General features: G+C 33.4%; 1 protein-coding gene across 1 annotated transcript in view; it reads left to right on the top strand.

Annotated features, from left to right (window-relative positions):
* The window catches only part of LOC142319955 (irregular chiasm C-roughest protein), a 431,511-nt gene that overhangs the window by 403,088 nt on the left and 6,403 nt on the right, over positions 1–22,020 (top strand). The window contains 4 exon segments of the mRNA XM_075357633.1: positions 7,212–7,325; positions 11,586–11,619; positions 18,164–18,367; positions 21,525–21,576. Coding sequence (XP_075213748.1) covers positions 7,212–7,325; positions 11,586–11,619; positions 18,164–18,367; positions 21,525–21,576 — 404 coding nt within the window.

The following is a 22,020-nucleotide window of genomic DNA, read 5'->3' on the forward strand; positions in this document are numbered from 1 at the left end:
ATTTAAACTGTCAAGTAAATATATTGTACCTTCATGATTATTATTTTTTATGTAATTATTATTATTATTATTATTATTATTAATATTTATTATTTATTTGTTTATCATAAACTTCAAATTACTCAATTATGTAATATTTCTATTGAATTCAAACAAAAAAATGGGATTTATGAGTAAATAAACTAACTGCATTCAAGAAAACATGGCTATAAATAATGTTTAACACGCGAATTTAATGTTTTCAAAACAAAATTTTCATGTTTATGTTGTTTAAGTTTCATTATATTTTATTTTTTTAAATGTGCTATATAAAGGTAAAATGAGATGAATACAAATGAATGAGGTAAGGGTGAGGGAATACAATAACAGCCGGAACAGAAAGATTAATATTGGAGTGATAAAATGACTCTAGTCACGTATAAACAAGGAAAAGAAATTAATAATTCAGTACAAGAAAGAAAGACACTATAAAGGAACAAACAGCCTATTTACAATAAATCAGTAGAGTGGCTGATGAATTGAACTTTAAAAAAAAAATGTTAAGCGTTCATTTAAATGTAAATTCATCTTTAAAAATATAAAAGGAAAAGAACTTTTTAAAATAATTCATTTTATTTGTATTCTACTGTTATTTTTTTAGCATAGACTACATTAACGTTTTATTTGAAAAAAATTCACATTTATTTAAATAAATTTCAAGATCAAAAGCATTAGAGTAATCCAAGATACCTCATTTACAAATCATCAGAAAATCTTAATAGCTATCTTAAATGATAATAATTCTTGGTTGTTAGGTAACTGTAAACAAAGATGAATGGAATGAGTTGATGGAAAATTAAAATCAAATCATTTGTTTGCACAATTACAAACTTTTAGTAATTGCAGTCTGCTTTCTACTTTAATATATGATCTTAATTATTTTAATTAAGGTATTATGTATAACCTAAAAATTTAATAGTAATTGTAATATTTATTTCAAGTTGCCTAGATTGTTAAACACATAAATGAAAATTGAAGTGTTGAGAAGCTAGAAAGTGTTGAGATGCTAGAAACTAGAAAGAAGCTTTGTAAGGGAAGAATATTTCCCTTACAAATATTCTTCTATGTGAATGAAAGAAGAAAAAAAGGTTCTTAAAACTCAGAGCTTAGGGAACGAACAACAAGAATACTTCTTCTGAGACTATAATGACTATCTTTTTTTAACAATTATGGTTAAGATTGCAGAATGAACAGTAATAAATAAATATATACACAATACATCCAGAAATCAATTATATGTTACTCAAATATAAATCATCTCAGTAACGACTGACATGATGTCGGGAAACAATCACTTTGACCATAAAATACTGAATAAATTGATGAAAGTGATGCTGTTTTTTTTTAACTAGAAAGATCCTTGTTTTTGACTATTCTGGTTTATTACAAATTTATTCCATGTAGTCAGACATTAAACTAGGAGTTATTTACAGAATTTTTATGATGTTTGAGGGATGATATATGCAGATAGATCTGACCTATGGGTAAACCAGTGTTGGAAATTGCATCACAACAATGCGCCCAACCCATACACTCTTCTTATCTGTCATTATCGGGAAAATTACATGACTTCCATTGTGACTTGATCAAGCAGATTTTTTCTTGTTTCCCAAATTGAAGGAGCTCTAAATGGACATTACTTGCAAACCATAAATGAGATTAAGGAAAATACAAAATAACTGTGCACTGTTCCAAGAAATATTCCAAAAATAGAAGAAATGCTGGGGGTGGTGTATTGCCAAAGGAGACAACTTTTAAGAGATAGACACACATAAATAAATAAACATACAGTTGTAAATATATTAATATAGTTTTTATTACATAAGTTCAATCATTTTTGGAAGACAATACCGATGCAAATGCCTCAGCAGACATTTGCATCGGTAAAATACATATATCAAATTTCACCTTCACGTAGGCCTCAGACAGACATCTTCACATCCAACCTAACATGATTCCTCAGATCAACTGACCGAAACTGACCGAGACTAACTGACTAACTGACAGAAGCGCGAACCCCGCGTCTAGTAAATATTTGACAACAATGATCGTGACTGTGAATGCCTCAGAAAATGAACGAGTTTAAAGTTAAATTAGTGCTACACTCATACCAATCAAAATTATGTTTTACGCAACATAGAAATTCAGACCTACACCCAAATAAGTCGACCAGTTGAGGTCACCTAAGAAGGGGAACGCAACCTCATTCCAGTCGGCGCAAACCCCGCACCCACCCCCCTGGCCACATCATGGTGTCTCACGTGGGATTACCAAGTCACGATCAGGACCGCCACCGGCGAAGGGAAGCCACGCCCCCGATCGCACGGACTAACATACCCCGGCTGTGCATCCACCCCCACCTGCAGGAGCCCCAAGTCAAATCACAAACAATACCAATATAACCGTGGCGCGATGCCAATGCGTCTACCTCCAACCAATTCAATGTCTAAGCCGAAACGCTTGCCACCCGGGATCCTACCATGATCGAGTACCTCGATTAAACTCCCTCTACAGACCTACACACCGCAAGGGCGCGAAGAAAACCACCAACTATAGATCACTCCTCATGGATGATCCAGTTAATACGGAGATCCTGAAAGGAATGTATTCTCTCAAGTTCCCTAACAGCTCGTGAACGTTCGACCTCTTATCGGGGACAGACGTAGAGGACGTGGTCCACTGTATCATCAGTCCCCAATCCGGGCATTGACTTGAATCCACCAAACGAAACCTAGCCAAACTCACCCGAAAGGCAGTTTCTTGGAGAGAAACTGTGTGATATACCGATTGAGGGAGACCCAACCAATCGCACCTAAATCAGACACTACAGGCATGCGTGAAGCGACCTGTGGAGGATTCGCCCCACCTGACCTGCCAACACTCAAGGCCCCGGTCTTCAATCTCCTGCTTTCGTTCTAACGTCAATAGGTTATTTACCTTGAAAATGTAGTGTTCCTTATGCTCATTAGCCAAGATATCTATTAGTTTGACTCCGGTTATTAACACCTCCCGTGAGGCTGTTCTATAACCGCCTATTAACACCAAGCAAGAGGAGTCGCTGGGCCCGCAGCAAAATGTCCGCGCAATTCCGAAAAGCCATGCTGAGAGTCCAGACAGGCGCAGCATACAGCATAATAGCTTCGCTGACACCTTTGTAAAGGATGCGCATGGTACGATAATTCAATCCCCAATAGGGATGAATGACTCTACGGATTCCGTAGAAAGCATCAGCGGCCTTTTTTGTTACATACGTTAAATGTTCCTTGAACCGAAAATTCTCATCAAGGATAAAACCCAGGTATTTTTGAGTCGTAACGTACCGAATGGGAAGACCAGTTGGCTGAAAGCCGCTTTGCTGTGAGGCGGTAGCAAAGCGGCTTTCAAAAGCATGATGGTGGTCTTCACTTTGCTTAACATCGTCTTAAGTTGATGAACCTTTAGCTCGAATATCCTGCATGCTTGTGCGGCCTGAAATTCAACCACCGTCAACGATACTTGCTCGACCAGCAGGAGCCCATCGTCAGCATAGACCACGATCCGACACCCCCTGAAAAAATTCATCCTCAGAACTGATCGAATTCGACCTCTCACAAGAAGGGACGCAACACACTACCCGGTTTGAAATAATGCAACTTTTCATCGAACAGTACACCTAGGTAAATTTTAAATATTTCACGACTGTATCACAGCCTTTACACTTGATGTGGTGGTTTACGGCTGTATGATCATTTTTCTGCGTCCTTCAGAAGCATACACTTCGTCGGGGACACAAAAATCACACCCACGGGTATTATTATACCGGTGCTCCACCTACCGGCCCTCACAGAACTAAAAACACCCGGGTCCAGACCAGAGCTGGGAAAACTCCTCAGCACCTGTAACTGGCTGCGAGAATATATCCCAAACAATGGTAATTGACAGACACTGACATTGAAAATTAGAAATATACGAAGAAGAAGCTGTCGTTGCCCACGATTTAGAGATAAAGTTAGTTGTCACTCCCTCCATCTAACTAATACCGACATGAAAGGAACACACGTCGTAAAGTAATGGTGTATGATTTCTGACGAATAGTTAATATCGCTCATACTCGAGAAAAATATTCAAATGGCAAAGACGGCCATCAAGGTTCATTGTCACTTGTTGTTCAGGATGGGTAGGCGCCATGCAGAGCGTTACCACGTTGTCTTCCACGTGAATTCTGAAACTTTCAGACACAAATTGTTCTCCAATATGAGGGCAGGTTTTATACTGACTTCTTCTTTTCGTGTAAGGTCAAAGAATGTGTAGATGTTCAATGTTGTTACAAGTGTTGCTAAGTTGGACGCGCAAATGAACTGTTTATACATCCTGTGGGCGTCTGCTTCCACGTTCATGATGAGAGACATAAACGAGAAGAGTATCCTAAGAACTCGAAGGACCCGAGTTTTGTTAACTGCTGACGTCTTTGGAAGGGCCATAAGCACACTGTAAATATTAAGTATTGTGCAGGTTATAAGAGCGTTGTTATTATGTATTAAAATTTTGATATTTGTAGGGTTAAAATTTGGAAATTAAATGCGTAGGGAGTTTACATTGCACAGATTGAACTTTGTTGATAGTTATTTTGAGTGGTGGATTTTGATTCACTGCTGCAGCTGAGGTTCCTCAGCGGGTGTCTTGAGGAGCTTCACTGTGATACAATCATATCCGGGGGCCTTGTACCGTGCCATGCTACAGATTATCTGGCGCACCTCCGCCCCAGTGACCTCAGAATATTGTAAGTCGGTCTCGAAAATCGCAACTTCCCGCCTGACACGCCAGTGATATGAAACCTCACCCACCATAGTGTCATCCGGGAGCAAATCATTCAGCAAAATATTAAGACACAGTCCTTATCAATTACCACACCCTTGCGTGTTGACAAGGCTGACAAGAGGACATCTTTCCTGCGCTTATGACCAAGGGCTCTATACACAACGCCCGGTCTATTCCCATGCTTCTGAACGAAGGAGCGCCAGGAATTACACTTGGAGGACCTAATGCTATGAAAGTACCTAGCCCTCGCTCTGCGGTAATCTATAGTTAGAGCCGCACGCAGATCGGGATACCCTCTCGTTGCGCAGCCCTTCTGAGTTGGTTCACAGATTGCTTCATTGGTGTCAGATTCCGAGACCACCAACCAGATATACGTTCCGGCCCAGCGCCTCTAGGAATGGCGGTTTCAGCCGCCGCCACCAACGCAGAAATGAAATTCTCTGCCAGGACATCTAATGGCAGGCCGTCAAGGTCTCGAGAAAAAATCTCAAGTCTGGACTCAAACAAAGAGGAGAATTACAGCCAGTCCGCCCTCCTACCCAGAAAGCGCACCCGGTAAACAAGAAAGTTTCCCTCGTAGCCATCGCGCAGCTCATCCGCTATTTCAAATAGTATCAACCGATGATCGCTAGAACAGTCATCGACCACAGACCAGTCAAGGACCCTGCCAGGGATATCCCTAGCGAGGGTGATGTCAATATTTGTATCTGAAAAGGCTCTTCGTTCGTTAATCGTACCGACGTAAGTGGCCAACTGGTCTGCAACATTAAAGACCTCAAAATTGTGCTGCGCGATGAAACTGTCAGTTAGGCCACCGCCCTGATTAGTGATCCCACTTTGCTAGAAAAGCGACTTCGCATTAACATCGGCACTAATAAGGATTGAACCATTACCCGCAATACGAAGATTCCTATCCCATCTCGCTAGGAGTTCCTCAGTGGGATCCCAGTATTGGAAATATGAACTAACAACTGTAAGGTTCTGTCCGCAAATGGCAAGTCTGACCACAACATGATGCGCATCAGAAACCTGCCGTATAAAGACACTATCAAGCGAGTTCCTGCATAGAGTAGCAGACATACAGACATGCCCTACACAAAACTTTTTCCAGTTGTGAAAGCCTGGCAGATCACCCCTAATTACATATGGGTGCTGCAGAAGGACAACATCGAGGCTCTGTCTCTCTACAATTTCACCTAACTCAACCTGGGCTTCATAAAAACCTGGGCATTTAGTTAACCGAACCAAACCATACAAGGAATTAAAGTACAGCGCAACGGCCCTTACGTAACAGCCACACTCCTTACTAACAACTGCGTGCTCAAGATTCTTGTGCAACCTCTTACAGTTAGCACAGGCCGGAGCCTCGGACCTATGCGAACAATCGTCACGTTTGTGGCCCTCCTTGCCACAATGGACACATACAAAGGCAAACTTACAAAATTTAGCCCTATGACCATATCTGCAGTATTTGGACATCCATGTACTCTTTTAGTCGGCAGGACTCGAAATCGATAAATAGTAAATTTTTTTTTTTTTAATGATGAAAATTGATATAATGAAAGTTAAATTAGAAATTTAACTCTAGAAATTGAAACTAATTAGTCAGTTCATTCCGATGCCTATTTTTTGGTTATATTTCATTATTTTATGAAGAAAAACAATCACATAAATAAGAAGATATATTATTAATATATATTTCATGTATATATCGATATATATATATATACAAAATATCGATATATAATAATATAACAAGTGTACACATGGCCACTACAAGACTTGTACTACGAATCAGGATTTTCCACTAGTGATCAGTACATTCCGGTGCTAAGCTAAGGGGGACGGACACACAAACATACTCATATACAAATGCCCTTTACTATGGTAAGATTATATTGAAATAAAAGGATATATTGCCTACTGTTACATTACAGGTTGTTGGCGATTTTAGGTTTATATAGTAAAATATCTACACTAAGTATTTGAATGATAGTTTGTACTGCACAATGAACATTTTTAAAAATTAAGCTTCAAAAATGATTTAGGAAAGAAATTGTGAAAGATTATTCAAAATGTTTATTTTGAGGATATTTATTCAGATTGAATGTATTTCATTCGGTTCATGGCTTAAAAGCAAATTCTTTGTAAAACTAACAGCAAAAATTACTTTTTTTTGTTTAAGCTCCTAATTTCAAAATCAATCACTTCCTACAACTTATCATTTGCTTGTTGGATATTTATGTTTTATTATTTTGAGTATCTCAGTGAGAATAGTTAAATGCGTTATTTATTGGTTACCACTGTTGTTATAAGAATATTTTATTTCATTTTGTCTTCAGACCATTTAATCATGTTAAAAATTATTGTTTCAGAGCCTGTATCTATGATGACACTAGTTAGTGCTGCTTCAGGATGTCTGCTTATATTTTTATTATGTGTTCTGTGTGCTGTCTACTGTGTGCGTGCAGAAAAATGTTGTTTCTCAAGTAAGTAATAATGAACAAAGGAAAATAAAGGCAAAACATTCAGTAATGTTTTGCAGACCAGAATTATGAAAAGTGTACTTATGGAGATTGAAACATTATCTTACTTTACTTTCGGCACTTTTCTGATATTTGATGAGAAATGCTAATTATTCAAAAGTTTTGTCTAGAACCATATGGGAACTTGACAAGCCCATTCAAGAAAATGGAAAATAATCTTGTCAAAAATGCAGTTAAGAAATCACTACAAAGAAAATAACTGTAGAAGAGGAGAATGGTCTAGAGAGCTAGAATATTGTGTAAGAGTACACTAAAATACAGCAAGAAATGTTTTTTTGCTGTGTTTGAAATTTATATTTTTCCACTCAGAAGTCTCACTATATCATGAATCACTTTGGACATGGAGACAGAACTTTGCATAACATTTTTATGCATATTACAACTACTGAAATTTTTTGTTTTAATGACTAAAATTAAAAATACAAAAAAGTTTGTATCAAAAATGGAGAATTATTTTTAATTCCTAGAAAATAATTGATTTTTAATACAACTTTGAAAAATTCATTAGCTGTAGAAAACAATAAGTATTAAAAAAAGGATGAGAAACTGTAATACTGAAATTGTAATTCTGGCCTAAATTAGCCAAATTAACACTACCCCTTTAAGTTGGGTTGTGATCATAGAGTGTAGCTGTATTTCAGATCACAATACTTACCATGCCTGTTGATTATATCCTGAAAAATTAGATTATATGGACAGAAGAAAGAGAATAGATGATTTAAGTTACACAGGTTGCAAATACATAAGCTGGGTAATAAGGTATAATGGAAAAAATAATGTAATAAAGTTATTGCACTGGGAATAACACTGCAAGCCTGGTACCCTCTATTAATTACAGAACCAAACTATAAAAACTGATACAATCTTCTAGCTTTCATCTGGAAGATTTTAGATTCAAATCCAAGTTCATGCTTGGAATTTTTCATGTGTGCATACACACACACACACACACACACACACACACAAGATTCATCATCCAAAAGCAACTGTAATTGAATTTGTTGTGGTTGCTAAAAGGAGATAAACAACTTCTCATATCTAGATATGTATGTATGAAATGAATAAATAGTCTACTGAAAAAGTGAAAACCTGTGAATAGTGAAATAATTCTTCTAAACTCTTATGGAGAATAAATAGATAGGAACAAACCTTGGAATATATGAATACAAGGCCTGTTCGAAAAATTTGAAATTATAACTAATGCAAAGATGTAGCATTGCCCGGTAAATGGACTTCAGAAAGGTGTTCTTCTTGACTAATCTGCTGCTGCTTGCATCATCCTACCGTAACTATTTATTGAGCTACAATTCAGATGCATGTTAAGAGTTTATGGGATGTTCAGACAGGTAAATAAATAATTTGCTGGTAAATGAGCATTAAATTTTACTTAAAATTTTTGAAAATGTTTATAGAAATTCATGAAAGAATGAAATTAGTTTATGGTTACCGGTGCAGAAATTTAAGTACTGTTATGATGATTTTAAGCATTCCAGTTCAGTCATTAATCAATAGATCAGTAGACCTGCATTTGGGCCCGTCTCAACATATTATATTAACACTGCATGCAATAATTTGATTTACAAGAAAAATAAAAACTTATCTAGTGTGATGTGCAAGATAAGTGTGACTAGGTTTTAGATACAAGACCCACTGGGTTGGTCTAGTGGTGAACGCGTCTTCCCAAATCAGCTGATTCCAGCATTCAGCTGAGATCAGTCGAGAGTTCCAGCATTCAAGTCCTAGTAAGTTTAGGCATTGCCATAGAGTGTATTCTTCACAACACTACCCTGAGCTACGTTATGCAACCTGCATTGTTTGCTCCTGACCCGGTGTCCAGATCGAAGCCCTTCACCAAAGCACAGGTAGCGCACTTTATAGGCGCGGTCTTGTTGGGGTGTTTGGCTGCCTTATGCCCAGCTAGAGTGCAGTGGCCATACATCTCTCTCCACTGCAGAGCTGCTCTCCGCAGCTCTGCAATGGAGAGAGGTGTGCCCAAAGCCTTGACACTTGTAGTATCGGGCGACTTTCATATGGTCGACCACCCTACATGAGGTCCACCCAGGAAACAAGCAACCACCGGCCACCAAGATCTTAGGCGAGGTCTCAATTACCCAGTGATGCTTTGGAGCCTCCTTCTACCCGAACCGCCGAAACAGCTTGGTTCCCTTAAGGAAGTCCTCGACCGTCTTATCCAATGATGGATTTTGACTATGCACGGCCTTGAGGATTTCGTGCTACTCGTCTCTCATTTCTCTTGGTAAATCGTATACTAATATCTGAGGCTTCCGACCGGCCAGCAACTGAGCCTTCAGCCCATTCTTTTTTAGAACGTCTGCCTCCAGCAGCCGTTTAGTCTGCTGCTCGTTTACTACCTCCAGTACGATGCCATGGTCCCTTGGTTTTGTGACCCGGGAGATCTGGAACTTTTCTCTCCTCTGATCCAGCCAGACCTTTTTTTTAGCTCCGTCATCACAGACGAAGCTGCGGACCAGGTTTCAGTGGGAAAACCTTAAAAGTAGCCCGCTTAATTTTGTCGGCTGGCCTTTGAACTGGTTGTGGGGTTTAACCTACTCAGGCCCAGGAGCAGCCGTTATTGCGGCAAAGGAGCCGTTATTACCTTCTCCTCCACCCGTTTCAAAAAGCAGTGGATTTCACCAACGGCTTTACCTGTTACCGGTTTAAACTCCCTGACTCCCTCCACAACCTGATCTATCTTGCCCAACAACCGAGTAACGATTGTATTCAAGGCTCGTTTTGCGCCCTGGAGGTTGGCTGGCATGGTTTCACAACCATGCCAGCTCGGCGACCATCAAGTTACATTCAGAAAGATATGAGTCCATTAACTGGCAGAATTCAAATTGACTCTTTGAGTAGAGTTTGGCCCGTGCGTACCGTATCTCCTCAAAACGCCCCAAATCTTCAGATCCAGAACTATACCTCTCTAAAGAAGGCTTCGCCTTAGAAACCTCGGATTCAGCACTGACCACAACATTACTGTCTTCAACCACCCCCAACTTCAAGAGGAGACGCCCTTCAGATCTTCCTCACCTGCTATAACCTTGCCCTCCTTGCATGGCTACAGCAACCGCCTCTGCCACACAGTTTGAAGCAGATGCTTCAACAGGAGTTGTGTGCAATGCCAATTTTTCACAAGCGGATAGGGGTACCTCCCTTGCGGAGACCTCAGGCTCCTTACAGAGGCCTGCTGCCTCGTCAATGACCTGCCGATCGACCTCCTAGGTTGGAAGGGATCAGTGACTAAAAGTCTTTTGCAAGACCCACCAGGTCCTCCAAGCCATCTCCCCTGGATTGCTCCAAAACAGTTTTTCAACAGAAAAATACACCAGCTGCACTGCCCAGGCACTACAATGCAGCTTGAATGAAAATCTATCACCTAACACAAAACTAGGTGAGTGTTAGCAAATTACTCTGAGCAAGGTTGCCTGTTCTTACACAAATCCCCTCAAAGATCAAGCGCTAAAATGCTTCTAAGGTGATGACCATCGGCAAGGTCGGAGCAAATTGCTTCGGAATATGTCAGAGGATCATGATCACAATTGGCCTCATGAATCTCCGAAACTTGGACACAGTAAACGAAGGAAACATCCTTATTTTGTGAACAGTGGCACTCCTACCACACACTACCCAGCTGTCCAGCTATTAACTCTACTGCTACACAGGTTGACTGCCACTGATCGTTTACAGCCCCAATGATGGGAACGCAGAGACACTGTTCTTCCTGAAATCTATTAAATTAATAGCTGCCAGTAGCTTAAAATGCAAGTTTACTGTACAGGGCTAGAGGCCAAGAAGCAATGTATGCAGATAAAGCAAAAAAAAATAAAAATTCCAGTAAACTGATTTTCTTGAAAATGGAAAAAATTATTTTATTAGAAAGTAGCAAGAATTTAGCATAACAGTGTAGTGTAGATGTAACCAAATGGTTTAACTGAATTAACATATTTGAACTTCATTACCACTATTAACATCAGTGATTCATAATTTCTGATTTACATTTTACATTTCATTCAGGTTTTCAGTTATTATTCCTTTGCAATAACAGACGTTTGAATAAGAAAAGGAGATCGATAACTTAATTTTTTACTTAATTCTAATTGCTGATTACAATTATTTAAAATTTATTGATAGAATTATGATACAAAATAAATTCCATTTGTTTCATAAATGTTATTTTATTTACAGGACGTGGTGATTTTCGGCCAACTGATTTGGAAAGGTAGGAAAATTTTATGTTAGATAGGTTTTATATAAACTGTTATCAAATTAAGTTTTTGTAAAAATTTTAGAAATCTCCAATTAATAGTCACAAAAGTAATAAATATTTCAAATATACTACTCACATAAATAAATGATATAAATGACTACTATCATTTGGAAATTAAATACTTTGCTGTTAATACAATTTACTTATATTAGATTTGTTGTACTACTTTTTTTTTCTAAGTATTCAATACAATGGAAAAATAAAAACTTATCTAATGTGACGTGCAAGACAAGTGGAACTAGGTTTTAGATGCAAAATAAATCTGGCCAGCTCTTATAAAACAGACCACTTCTGTAATTTCCTGATGCAAACTATAGAAGTAAATGTTATTCCCAAAACAAGTTTGAGTATTAATGTAATGTTTAAAAAAAGGAAGACGAACTGTTCATCTAAAGTAAAAGACTAATCCAAACTCCCTTCTCCCTTTTGACTGAAAACTAAAAGAAATATGTTATGAAGAAATTCATAAAAATTGGAGCTCACCTAACAACCATAAACTCATTCCCCCTTATTAATGAGCTCTTCATTTCAGTATTGTAACAAAACAACTCGAAAATAAAAACCAAGCTACATAATCTCTTGAAACTGTTAAGTAAGTGTGAAAATGACTAAAGAGTGCAATGAGGTTTGCAGTAATTATGTGAACAAATTCAACACACTATCGTAGATCATTTCATAGCTGAAAAAAAAGCGGCAGATTATGTCCAGAAGCTAGTGTCAAAATACAGTATCTCAAAATGTGAAGAATATTTAAGGTCTTGTAGTAAATACCAAAATTTAATAGCCAAGCAAACATTTTTCGCATTCTGTAAGGTCCAAGTATTTGATCACAATGTAGTTTAGAATATGAAACAATAAAGACTGAACAATTCTACTTAATACCACCACAGATCGTCATTGTAAAGACGATCTTTGGACTTGTATTTTACTTATCATGTAACATTTTAATGAACAAAACAACATAAAAAATAAAAGCTTTGTATATGCATTGTATTACCTAGCACTCACTCATAACCCAATACAGTACAACAAAATAAGCTGTTATACTTACATAACCCAAGAGCCATGTAAAACTTACATAGGCAAGAGTAGTAGTAAATAATATACATATAAAAAAGTCAAAATATTAAGATATGGCAGCTGCTTTTAAAAAAATCCATTTTCTACTTGTAGTAACAGTATATAGTAAAAATGAATTATAATTGTTGGATAATGTAGTAAGTTATAAAATAAACTAAGAGTTACAAATATGATTACAAAGAATAATTAATTAAATGTATATGTATATAATAAAATATTAAAACCTTAGATTCCTTAACACTTTAGCTGCCGACCAATATTATTGCAATTTTTTTCCAATATGTTGTTTTAGTTTTTTGATGTTGACTGCCATGTGTATCATTATGATACACAGTTTCATCTCTTCTTTTAGGCCATATTTATCAACTTGATACACTGTGACAGGCTCTTGAAACCTTGTGTACCTATAAAATATACATTTACCATTGTAAAACATATTTCTCATCTGCTCTGCCCTCCTGGAAATGAGTAACAGCAATGGTATGGTAATTTTTGTCTCAGTTAGCAGAGCAGGGACTGAATAGAATAAAACATATATTGAATTAATGTGGAATTCCATGTTTTATGAAGGTGTTTTAGGTTATGTTTTACATGTGATTACTTTTTTAAATTATAATGGCTATCTCTGACAGTTATGAAGTAGAATTAGAAATTATGTGTTTTTAAGCAGTAATGTAAGTGAACTAAGTTATTTTTAAAATTTGAAATTGTATCAATTCTGACGATCCCAAGTAATAATAATTTTAAGTAATCGAAATAGTATTTATAATTTTTGAATTAACAGATTTAGATTTTATTTTCAATCTAAGATCTACAATTAACTTTCTAAATTTATTCACTCATATATTTTTTTATTAGTTAAGAGTGTCATTACAAAACGTTATATCTTTTATTTAAGTTTGTTTTGTAATGAAGATGTATCTTATTACAAAAATTCTTTATTTTTAAATGAAAAAATTTGTATTTTTTAAATTTTTTATTGATAAACTCTTATCATATTTAAATCTACCAATTTGTTTCCATTCATTGCATTTAGTTGCAATATCTTTTTAAGTTTATTTTTCATTATGTAAAAATAAAAATATGGTATTTTTACTTAAATTTATTCTTTAGCTATAAATTGATCCGTTTACTTTGACATCAATTCATTAACTGATCATGATTTTTGAAAGCACATTCTACAGATAACTTTTTGATAATTGAAATGTCATTTTTCTATTATTTTAATAACACTTCTATTTTTGACACCAGTGACATTTTTATAATAAGAGATTGTTATTGGTTGGAATGATATTAATAAATATATCAAATGGAACATCTAGCTTTTATGTTGTTAAAGAAAGAAAAACAATTTTTTTAAATAATAATAATTCCAGTATCTTACTATACCTGGTGTACATAAAAGAATATCAGGGTTTTAATTTGTTATAATATCTCTTGGTTGAGATGTACAGTGTTAATTGCAGGGTAGAAGCTGAGAGCAAAAAGGACAGTTTTAGTTGCACCCATGGTGAAAGATTGATTGCCTATCTTTCCGATGACAGCGCCACTTATCAAAGATGGTGATTATAATATAGAAAGTCTTCTGTATTACCTAGTTTGCTAAATCTGAATTTGTAATTACAGTTCAATGTGCATTACATAGAAAGTTTATTTCTGATCCTCCAAGAGACAATAACATTCACTGATTAATTAGTTTGAAATGACCAGATATCTGTGTGAAAGGAAGAGAAGATGTCTGTGAAGAATGGAATGACCAAGGGTGTCTGAAGAAAATGTTGAACATGTCAGAGTCTTTCCTGTATAGTCCAAAAAAATTTGTTGGGAAGGTCATTTGTGAACTAGTAATACCAATGATGACAGTGTGGAATGTTTTATGGAAATGCTTACATGTACATGTATACCAAGTACAGTATTTATAGACTTTGAAGCCTACCAACTACTGTGCATGCCGACTTCGCTATCAAAATGTTGCAGCATGATGATAACGACTTTCTTGATTGTATTATATTTAGTGAAGAGGCAACATTTCATCTCAAAGTTGAATGATGAAAAAGTTAACACACATAATGTTCCTTTCTCCCAGTCAGAAAATCCCCATGAACTCTTACAATGTAAAAGGTACTCCCCAAAATTAAATATTTTCTGTGCAATATCCCGACAGTACGTTTACATCAAAGCAAGCATTAACAGGAGTTGAATAGTTTGATATGCTACGCACATGGATATTTCCTTAACTACAAGATGGACCTGAGAATTTTATTTGGCAACAAGATGGTGCGCCTCCTCACTGGCATTAATGTACAGGATCGGTTGAATGATGATTTCCTTCAACCACTGGATCAGTCAGCATGGACCCAATGACAGAGCTTGTATGTGGTGGTGTGTGTGGGTGTGCATGCAAGTGTGTGTGTGTGTGTGTGTGTGTGTGTGTGTGTGTGTGTGTGTGTGTGTGTGTGTGTGTGTGTGTGTGTGTGTGTGTTTATATACATACCCACATTACACTACTACTTTTATGTATACTTATATGCATACCCACTTACACTATATAAATATAATCAGTGAAATATTAATAAATGAAAATAATTATTAATCGTACTAAATATAGGAAATTATATTAAAAATTAATTGTATATATTAAAACTATGATGAGATTTGTTAAAAATAGTTTTCAAAATTAAAAAAGAAAACCGTTTTAGATGCAAGTAAACTAAATAATTAAAAATAGGAATGTTAAATAAATATGGTTTTTGATCTAAATATTTATATATAAAATTTAGCGAACTGTGATAAAAAAATTATATATTACTAATTGTAATATTTTTATGCCTTCAGCAATAAATAAATTCATGATTAATAATGACTGTAAAAATAAAACATATTTATATTGAAACATTTTTTTACATAATTCCATCAATGAACACAAATTCTAAATACAGTAATGTAATAAATCATAAATTGATTTGTTGAACTTCTCTGAAGAATATCAATCATTATAATTTTATTTGGGTGTCCTCCACTTTACGCATTCAAGTCACCCCAAACATCCATGAAGATTTCCTAATCTAATAACAAAATAAAAAAGACTTGTCTAAATACCAGAAGCAAGTGTAGCAGAACAGTTTATGAAAACCCCTATGAGCTACACACAATCTAACACTAAAACGGAGGTGATAAATTCAGAAGATATAAACTAAAATGAATTATAATAATAGTCCACATGAATGCATGTGAAGTAGCAGAGTTTCAAGCCCCTAGGCAACTGTCTGCTCAATCTAACAATAAAACACTAGGTCTACCCCTTCTCTACATAAATACACAAGTTACAAAATGAAACCCAACCTAAATTGGACACCCTTTAAATGTGCGTACTGTTAATACATGTAATAGCAAACAAATTAAAATTTATCACAACCAGAAATGATTGGTAACCTCTCTTTTAAAACTATCAAAATTTCCATTAAAAGCAACAAATATTAAAAATTTAATTTCTCATTGTATTGGATCAAAAGGTAATAACATAATATAAAGATTCTATTTAATCATCCTATGTGTTCCATTATAAAAATACAGAACTTTGTAGTCTATTTTTCTGATGTTAGCATGGTCATGTTATTTATCGTCTTATAAACATGTCAATCAGTCAAACTAAATGTGTTGCCAATACCTCTTGATTTCAAGTAAATAATTCCCAAATGCTTTCAGTCTTCTGATATGAATTTTGTTGTAAATTAAGATCTCCATGATATAAATTAAAAAGGAACTGTTTTTGGGCAACTTAATTTTCCTGCTGATGACATCTCAGTCATAATTCTAAATTACTGAACAGAATTCTATCTTGCAATTATAAAAAAAATTGCAAGATAGTATTGACTTGCTGAAAAATGTAGATTCATCAAAATAGTATTCTAAGTTCCTTTACATCAAGCTTAGCATTCCAAAATTCCAGCTGGGAAAAAGTCCTTCCCTAGTCACAGATATCTGCTGGATCTCACATTTCCTGTCAGCTATTTAGTTACTACCTGCGACCAATATTGTTTCCTGAATTAGGTCACAACAACAGTCTTATAAAAATTCAATAGCACATAATATCAGTCGACTACACGGAATTTTATTTATATCATTCTAAAGCTCACAAAATATTTTTAAACATTAAATTTACCAAAGAGTTTACTCATCACCAGCAAATATTAAGATCCTAGATTGGTGTGCCTTTACCCACTTAATTTATAAATAAAGTAAATAAAAATGGCTTGGATTAAGCTCAATTGGATTACAATTCAACCAACTTAAAATTACTCCTGTAATACCGCAACATGTAAATTTATATAGCAGAGTGTTGGCTGAAAATTTATCAAATGCTCTCTTAAAATTTAAATAGTTGGTATCAGTCAACTTCCCAGTTACAACCTCAGAAACAACATAAAACACGAGATCATATGTGTAACCACAGATTTTTTACCATAAATCTGTGTTTGATTGTTTATTTTCAACAATTTGGATCACTTTTTGAGAAACCTTTGTTATGTACATAGAACTGAAGTACGTCCTTTTTTGTAAAATGATAAATATATCCTATGTAAGCTTGACTCAAACCTAGAACTCTTCAGATAAAAGGCTAAGATGCTACCACTCCAGCCACAGAAGTCTATAATTAGAAATATCATGCAAATTTCATTTTTTGTAGACATTAAATCCCACTTCTACCTTCTAATTCTATCAAGTTGGAATATTTAAACGTTTGAGCATTATGACAAAAATTCAATATAGCATAGTAATAGCATAGTAATATTTAGTAAAAAAACATTAAAAATAAAAATAACTGAAATATTGAAATTCTTTGGGAAATAAATTTTATGATATGAAGAAATTCACAAGAACAATCTTTTCCTGACAAAGCTTGTTTTATTAGAACCCTTCCATAATTTAAATAATAAAAAGAGAAAGAGAAATAATTACGTAATGTCATTTTGTTATTAAATATTGATAGTTTCACAAACTTAAATCAGTTAAACTAATATCTATAAAAAAAAGTGTTTAAAAAAGAATTTTTCACTTATTTCCTGGAACTTCAATTTTCTCATCAATAAAATATAAATCAGTCATTGTGTAAAGTGAGTGCCACTTGGAAACTGAAATTCCTTTTTCATAATTTGACTGCTCTTTTCTGTCTAATCTGAATATATAGACCGTTAAATTGTAACAAAGCTTTTCACTGTAACAAAGCATATATTTGTAATTTAGAATTTCTTCAAAGTCGAAACCAAAACCTTATTAGTAAGATACCAAAATATAAAAATCGTTAATTTAAGAAGTATATAATTATCTATTTTTTATTGATATAGTGTTGTCATTTTTAAATTTCGTTCAAAAATGAATTATGATTAATTAATTATTATTTATTGCATTTTTTCAGTGAAAAGAGTGATATAGATAGTATGGCTGGAAGAAAAACTCCAAGAATTGAAGCATCAGTATTACATGGCCATGTACCAGGAGAAGCAATGTACTGTTCAACTCCAACTAGGAGACCGCCACATTCCATCACTGCTGGAGGCTCTCCTGAAGCAATGAAGGTGAGACTAGCAGCGATGGTCCTTCAGCCTCCCACCAGAGTGTAGCACGCGCCCAAGACTACGGTACTCCTTGTCCATTGGCAACCACTCAGCTTGTGGGCACACTTAGCTTTCATCCGAATTACCTATCATGCACTGACACTTGTGTGAGCTAGTGTGTGCTAGGCTCACTTCTCAATATTAATTACAGTGTTATCAATTGTTTGTGTTCTGCTGCCTGCGTGTTTGAGCGAACTCAAACTATAAACACTTATTTTTGTAGTGATTTTAATGCACATTTCACACGTTTGAGTGATGTAATTAAATGTATATGAATGATGAATGCATTTTGTTTTGCCAGACCAACAAGTAAAAAAAAATATATATATATATTTTCATTAGCATCACTTACATTTTATTTTTAATTAATAATTTATTTTAGAGCACTATTTTCTTTTTTCTTTTGTTTTCATTTTACATTTTTTATTTATTTATGTTTTATGAAGCACAATGTAATTTTGTGTTTGTTGCTAATGTAGTCTTGAATTATGTATATATAATATATAATTATAAAAACTTACTTACACATATAAAAGATCTCAAAATGTAAAATTTTTTTAGAGCATTTAATTACACTAATTTTGTATGCTACTTGCTCATGCTATTTAGGTATAAACTGTTTAATTAAATTACCACATTCTGTTATTTATTTTTTTTTTTTAATAATAATTTGCTTTTGTTTTATTGTAGTTAGGTAGTTTTAGAAATATCCATTAATATTGATGCTTTTTAATGTTGAAAAAATAAACTAGTCAACATCCAAAGGTATTTACAATAAAAAATTATTGATGTGATACAAAACTGAAGAAAGGGAACAGCAATTTATTCTTTTAAGTATATATTTTTTAGTCATACATTCCTGGTCTTCTCTTAACTTAATATGGGTTTAATAAGAAACAGAATTTATATAAGTAACAGAACTTATTTTATAAGTCATTAATATGAAAAGAATATTATACACTAGGGAATTAACATTTATATTAGCTGTTGAAAAATAAACAGCAGCATACAAATAGCATAGATTCTTTAAGTAAAGATTTATTTTCCTGTAGAAATTGCTTCTTATAAACTTAGTAGGAAGTTATACATTTAAAAAGCCTAAATCACTGGTAAGCTGTTTGTTAAAGAAAGGTACGTAGACTGTAATAATTCTTTATATGAAAGATTATTGTAAACTGCAGTTACAGTTTACAATAAGATAAACCACAGCAATTAAAGTACCTCTCTAACACAAGCATTCAGATCTAAATAATACTGACTCCAGTTCTTTTTAGATTTTGACCTGGTCTTACAACTTTTGAATAGCTGTTTTTGTAATAGCCTATCAGCAATTATGGCTTACAAAAACCCATCAATATAAGAGTTAAGTTACTTTATAAAAAATGTCAAATAATTTTTTTTTAGTTTTTAAAATGTGGTTGCAATTGTTATTATTAATCCTTTTCTTAGGTACATCAGTTATTTTAAAATATTGTTTTAAGAAATTAATTTCTATACTTTTCCAGGATTTTCATTTCTTGGATTCTAAGTTTTTGTTTTTTTAAACATTCATCATTTAGTACCAGATTTATCTTTAATAACACAAATTTTATATTAAGAATGTAGTTAGTTATTAAAATTAAATATTCCCCAATAAATCATTATTGTTTTAATGAAAATAAAAATCTTTAGAATATTTAGATATTTTTAAAAAATATCATATTAAACACTACTATTTCTCAACACTAATTTTCTTTTGAGGAGACAGTTCTTAAAGCACATTTATTTAAGAACTTTTTAAATTAATTTACTACAAAAAAATGATTAAAATATTTCTTCTTTTTGCAAATTTACATGTTACTTAAGTTACATTCATATTTTAAAAAATTAATGTTGATCAAAAAGACCATGAGAAAAGTTTTATTAATTAGGTTCTAAAATAAAATATATGCACATTAATTATTAATACAATTTGGTTTATTTTACTTGAAGAAAGTTTAAACAATTTATCTCAAGAAAAAAATAACTTTTCTTACTTTCTTTAGTTTAAATATCTCATTTAGAAAACTGATCAGAAAAGTTTCAAGATGATAATTTGAAAAAAAAACAAATTTAAATAATTCCAGTTTTATGAGGGAGTTTATGAAATTAGTTTGAGATGTCATATAATAACTACTAATCAAAAGATTGCGTGGCACTGTTCAGTATGTTTTCCCATTTTAATATTTTTTGCATTGTAAAATAAAGACAAACTTAAATAAAATTTAAGATTTTAAATGTTAGATTTTCATTCCATAAAACAAAAATGTTCTAAACAAATAAATTTTATCAATAATACTAGTTAAGATATTGTATATTGTGTACTGTAACTCATTTATCTCCATCCTCAGGTGTTTAAAAAGTTATATGTTTATAAAAATTATGTGAGGCTGAAAGTCTTAATACCAGTTACATATTAATAAATAGCTTTACCAGTGAATGGCTTCATATGTTTAGTTACAAGTGTACTATACTTTTATTCAGTAGTAAAATATTTGGCATATTAATTTAATTTCTTGGAACACTTACATTATATGATTTTTTTTTCTTCATTAAATTTTATGCTCTAAAGTGCTACTATTAAAATTTTTTTTAAATTATTTAACAACAAAAAACATTGTATAAAGTTGATATTTTTGTATGAGTAAAAATTTGTTTAAGTACTATTTTGAAAATTGTAATAAATGGTTTGTACTCTAGGAAATGCATGTTATTTTGCAAGTTTCATTTATCTTATGAATTAATTCTTTGCACATATTTTCTAGCTACATGATGCACGCATGTTGCATTTTAATAAGTTGGACTCATATATAACCATGAATATTTTTTTTTTTTTTATCAAATAAGTTTATTTACATTATGTTATATACATTAATTATATAATCAGTTTGAAAGATCTCAGGATTTATGCAAACTTCTGAAACTTTCAAAATTATTTGTTATCTTATTTTTTATCAGTTATACATGACCCCATAAGAAATTTTGCGATGGATATACTTTATGTAATATTTTTCTAACCAATCTTTGTTTTTTAAGTAATTTAGATCTGCTGTTTTCATACTTTGCTGTTAGAAGAGTGTAATTATTACCTTTCCAAAAAAAGTTACTTTTAAATTATTAATTTCCAAATTTTTTTTACTAAAGCTGTTCTCTTATACTTTTTTATTTAGCTCATGTTCCCATGTTCAATTTTGGGGTAAATATATATTTGTGTGTGCGCACGCGCACTGATTCAAAGAAAGGATTACAATGTTTGAGATTTAAAATTCTTGTTTCTCATATTATGCTACCAAAACTTACAAGAATTTGGAAATTTAATTATGAAATAATTAAAAAAATAAATGAATTTCACATTACTCTTTCCTTTTTTTTTTGAGGAAAAATTCTTGTAAAATAGTCAACAAATTCCTTCATCTCCCATATTGGTGGTCTGTTATTATTTTGCTTCTTTGTTGTGGCATTGCTGCAGAGTGAGCTAATTTAAAGTTATTACATTTTTAAATGACTTCAGAGAATGAGAGATTCTTTATCCAACCTGCATATATTCTTTGAAGCATGTTCAAACTTTAGTTTTTACCAAATGCTCTGATTTCAAAGATTCTTTATTTTTAATTTCTAATTGAAGTTTGTTTGTTTAGCT

The sequence above is a fragment of the Lycorma delicatula genome, chromosome 2 (assembly GCF_047948215.1).
Source record: "Lycorma delicatula isolate Av1 chromosome 2, ASM4794821v1, whole genome shotgun sequence".
Taxonomy (NCBI): Eukaryota; Metazoa; Arthropoda; class Insecta; order Hemiptera; family Fulgoridae; genus Lycorma; species Lycorma delicatula.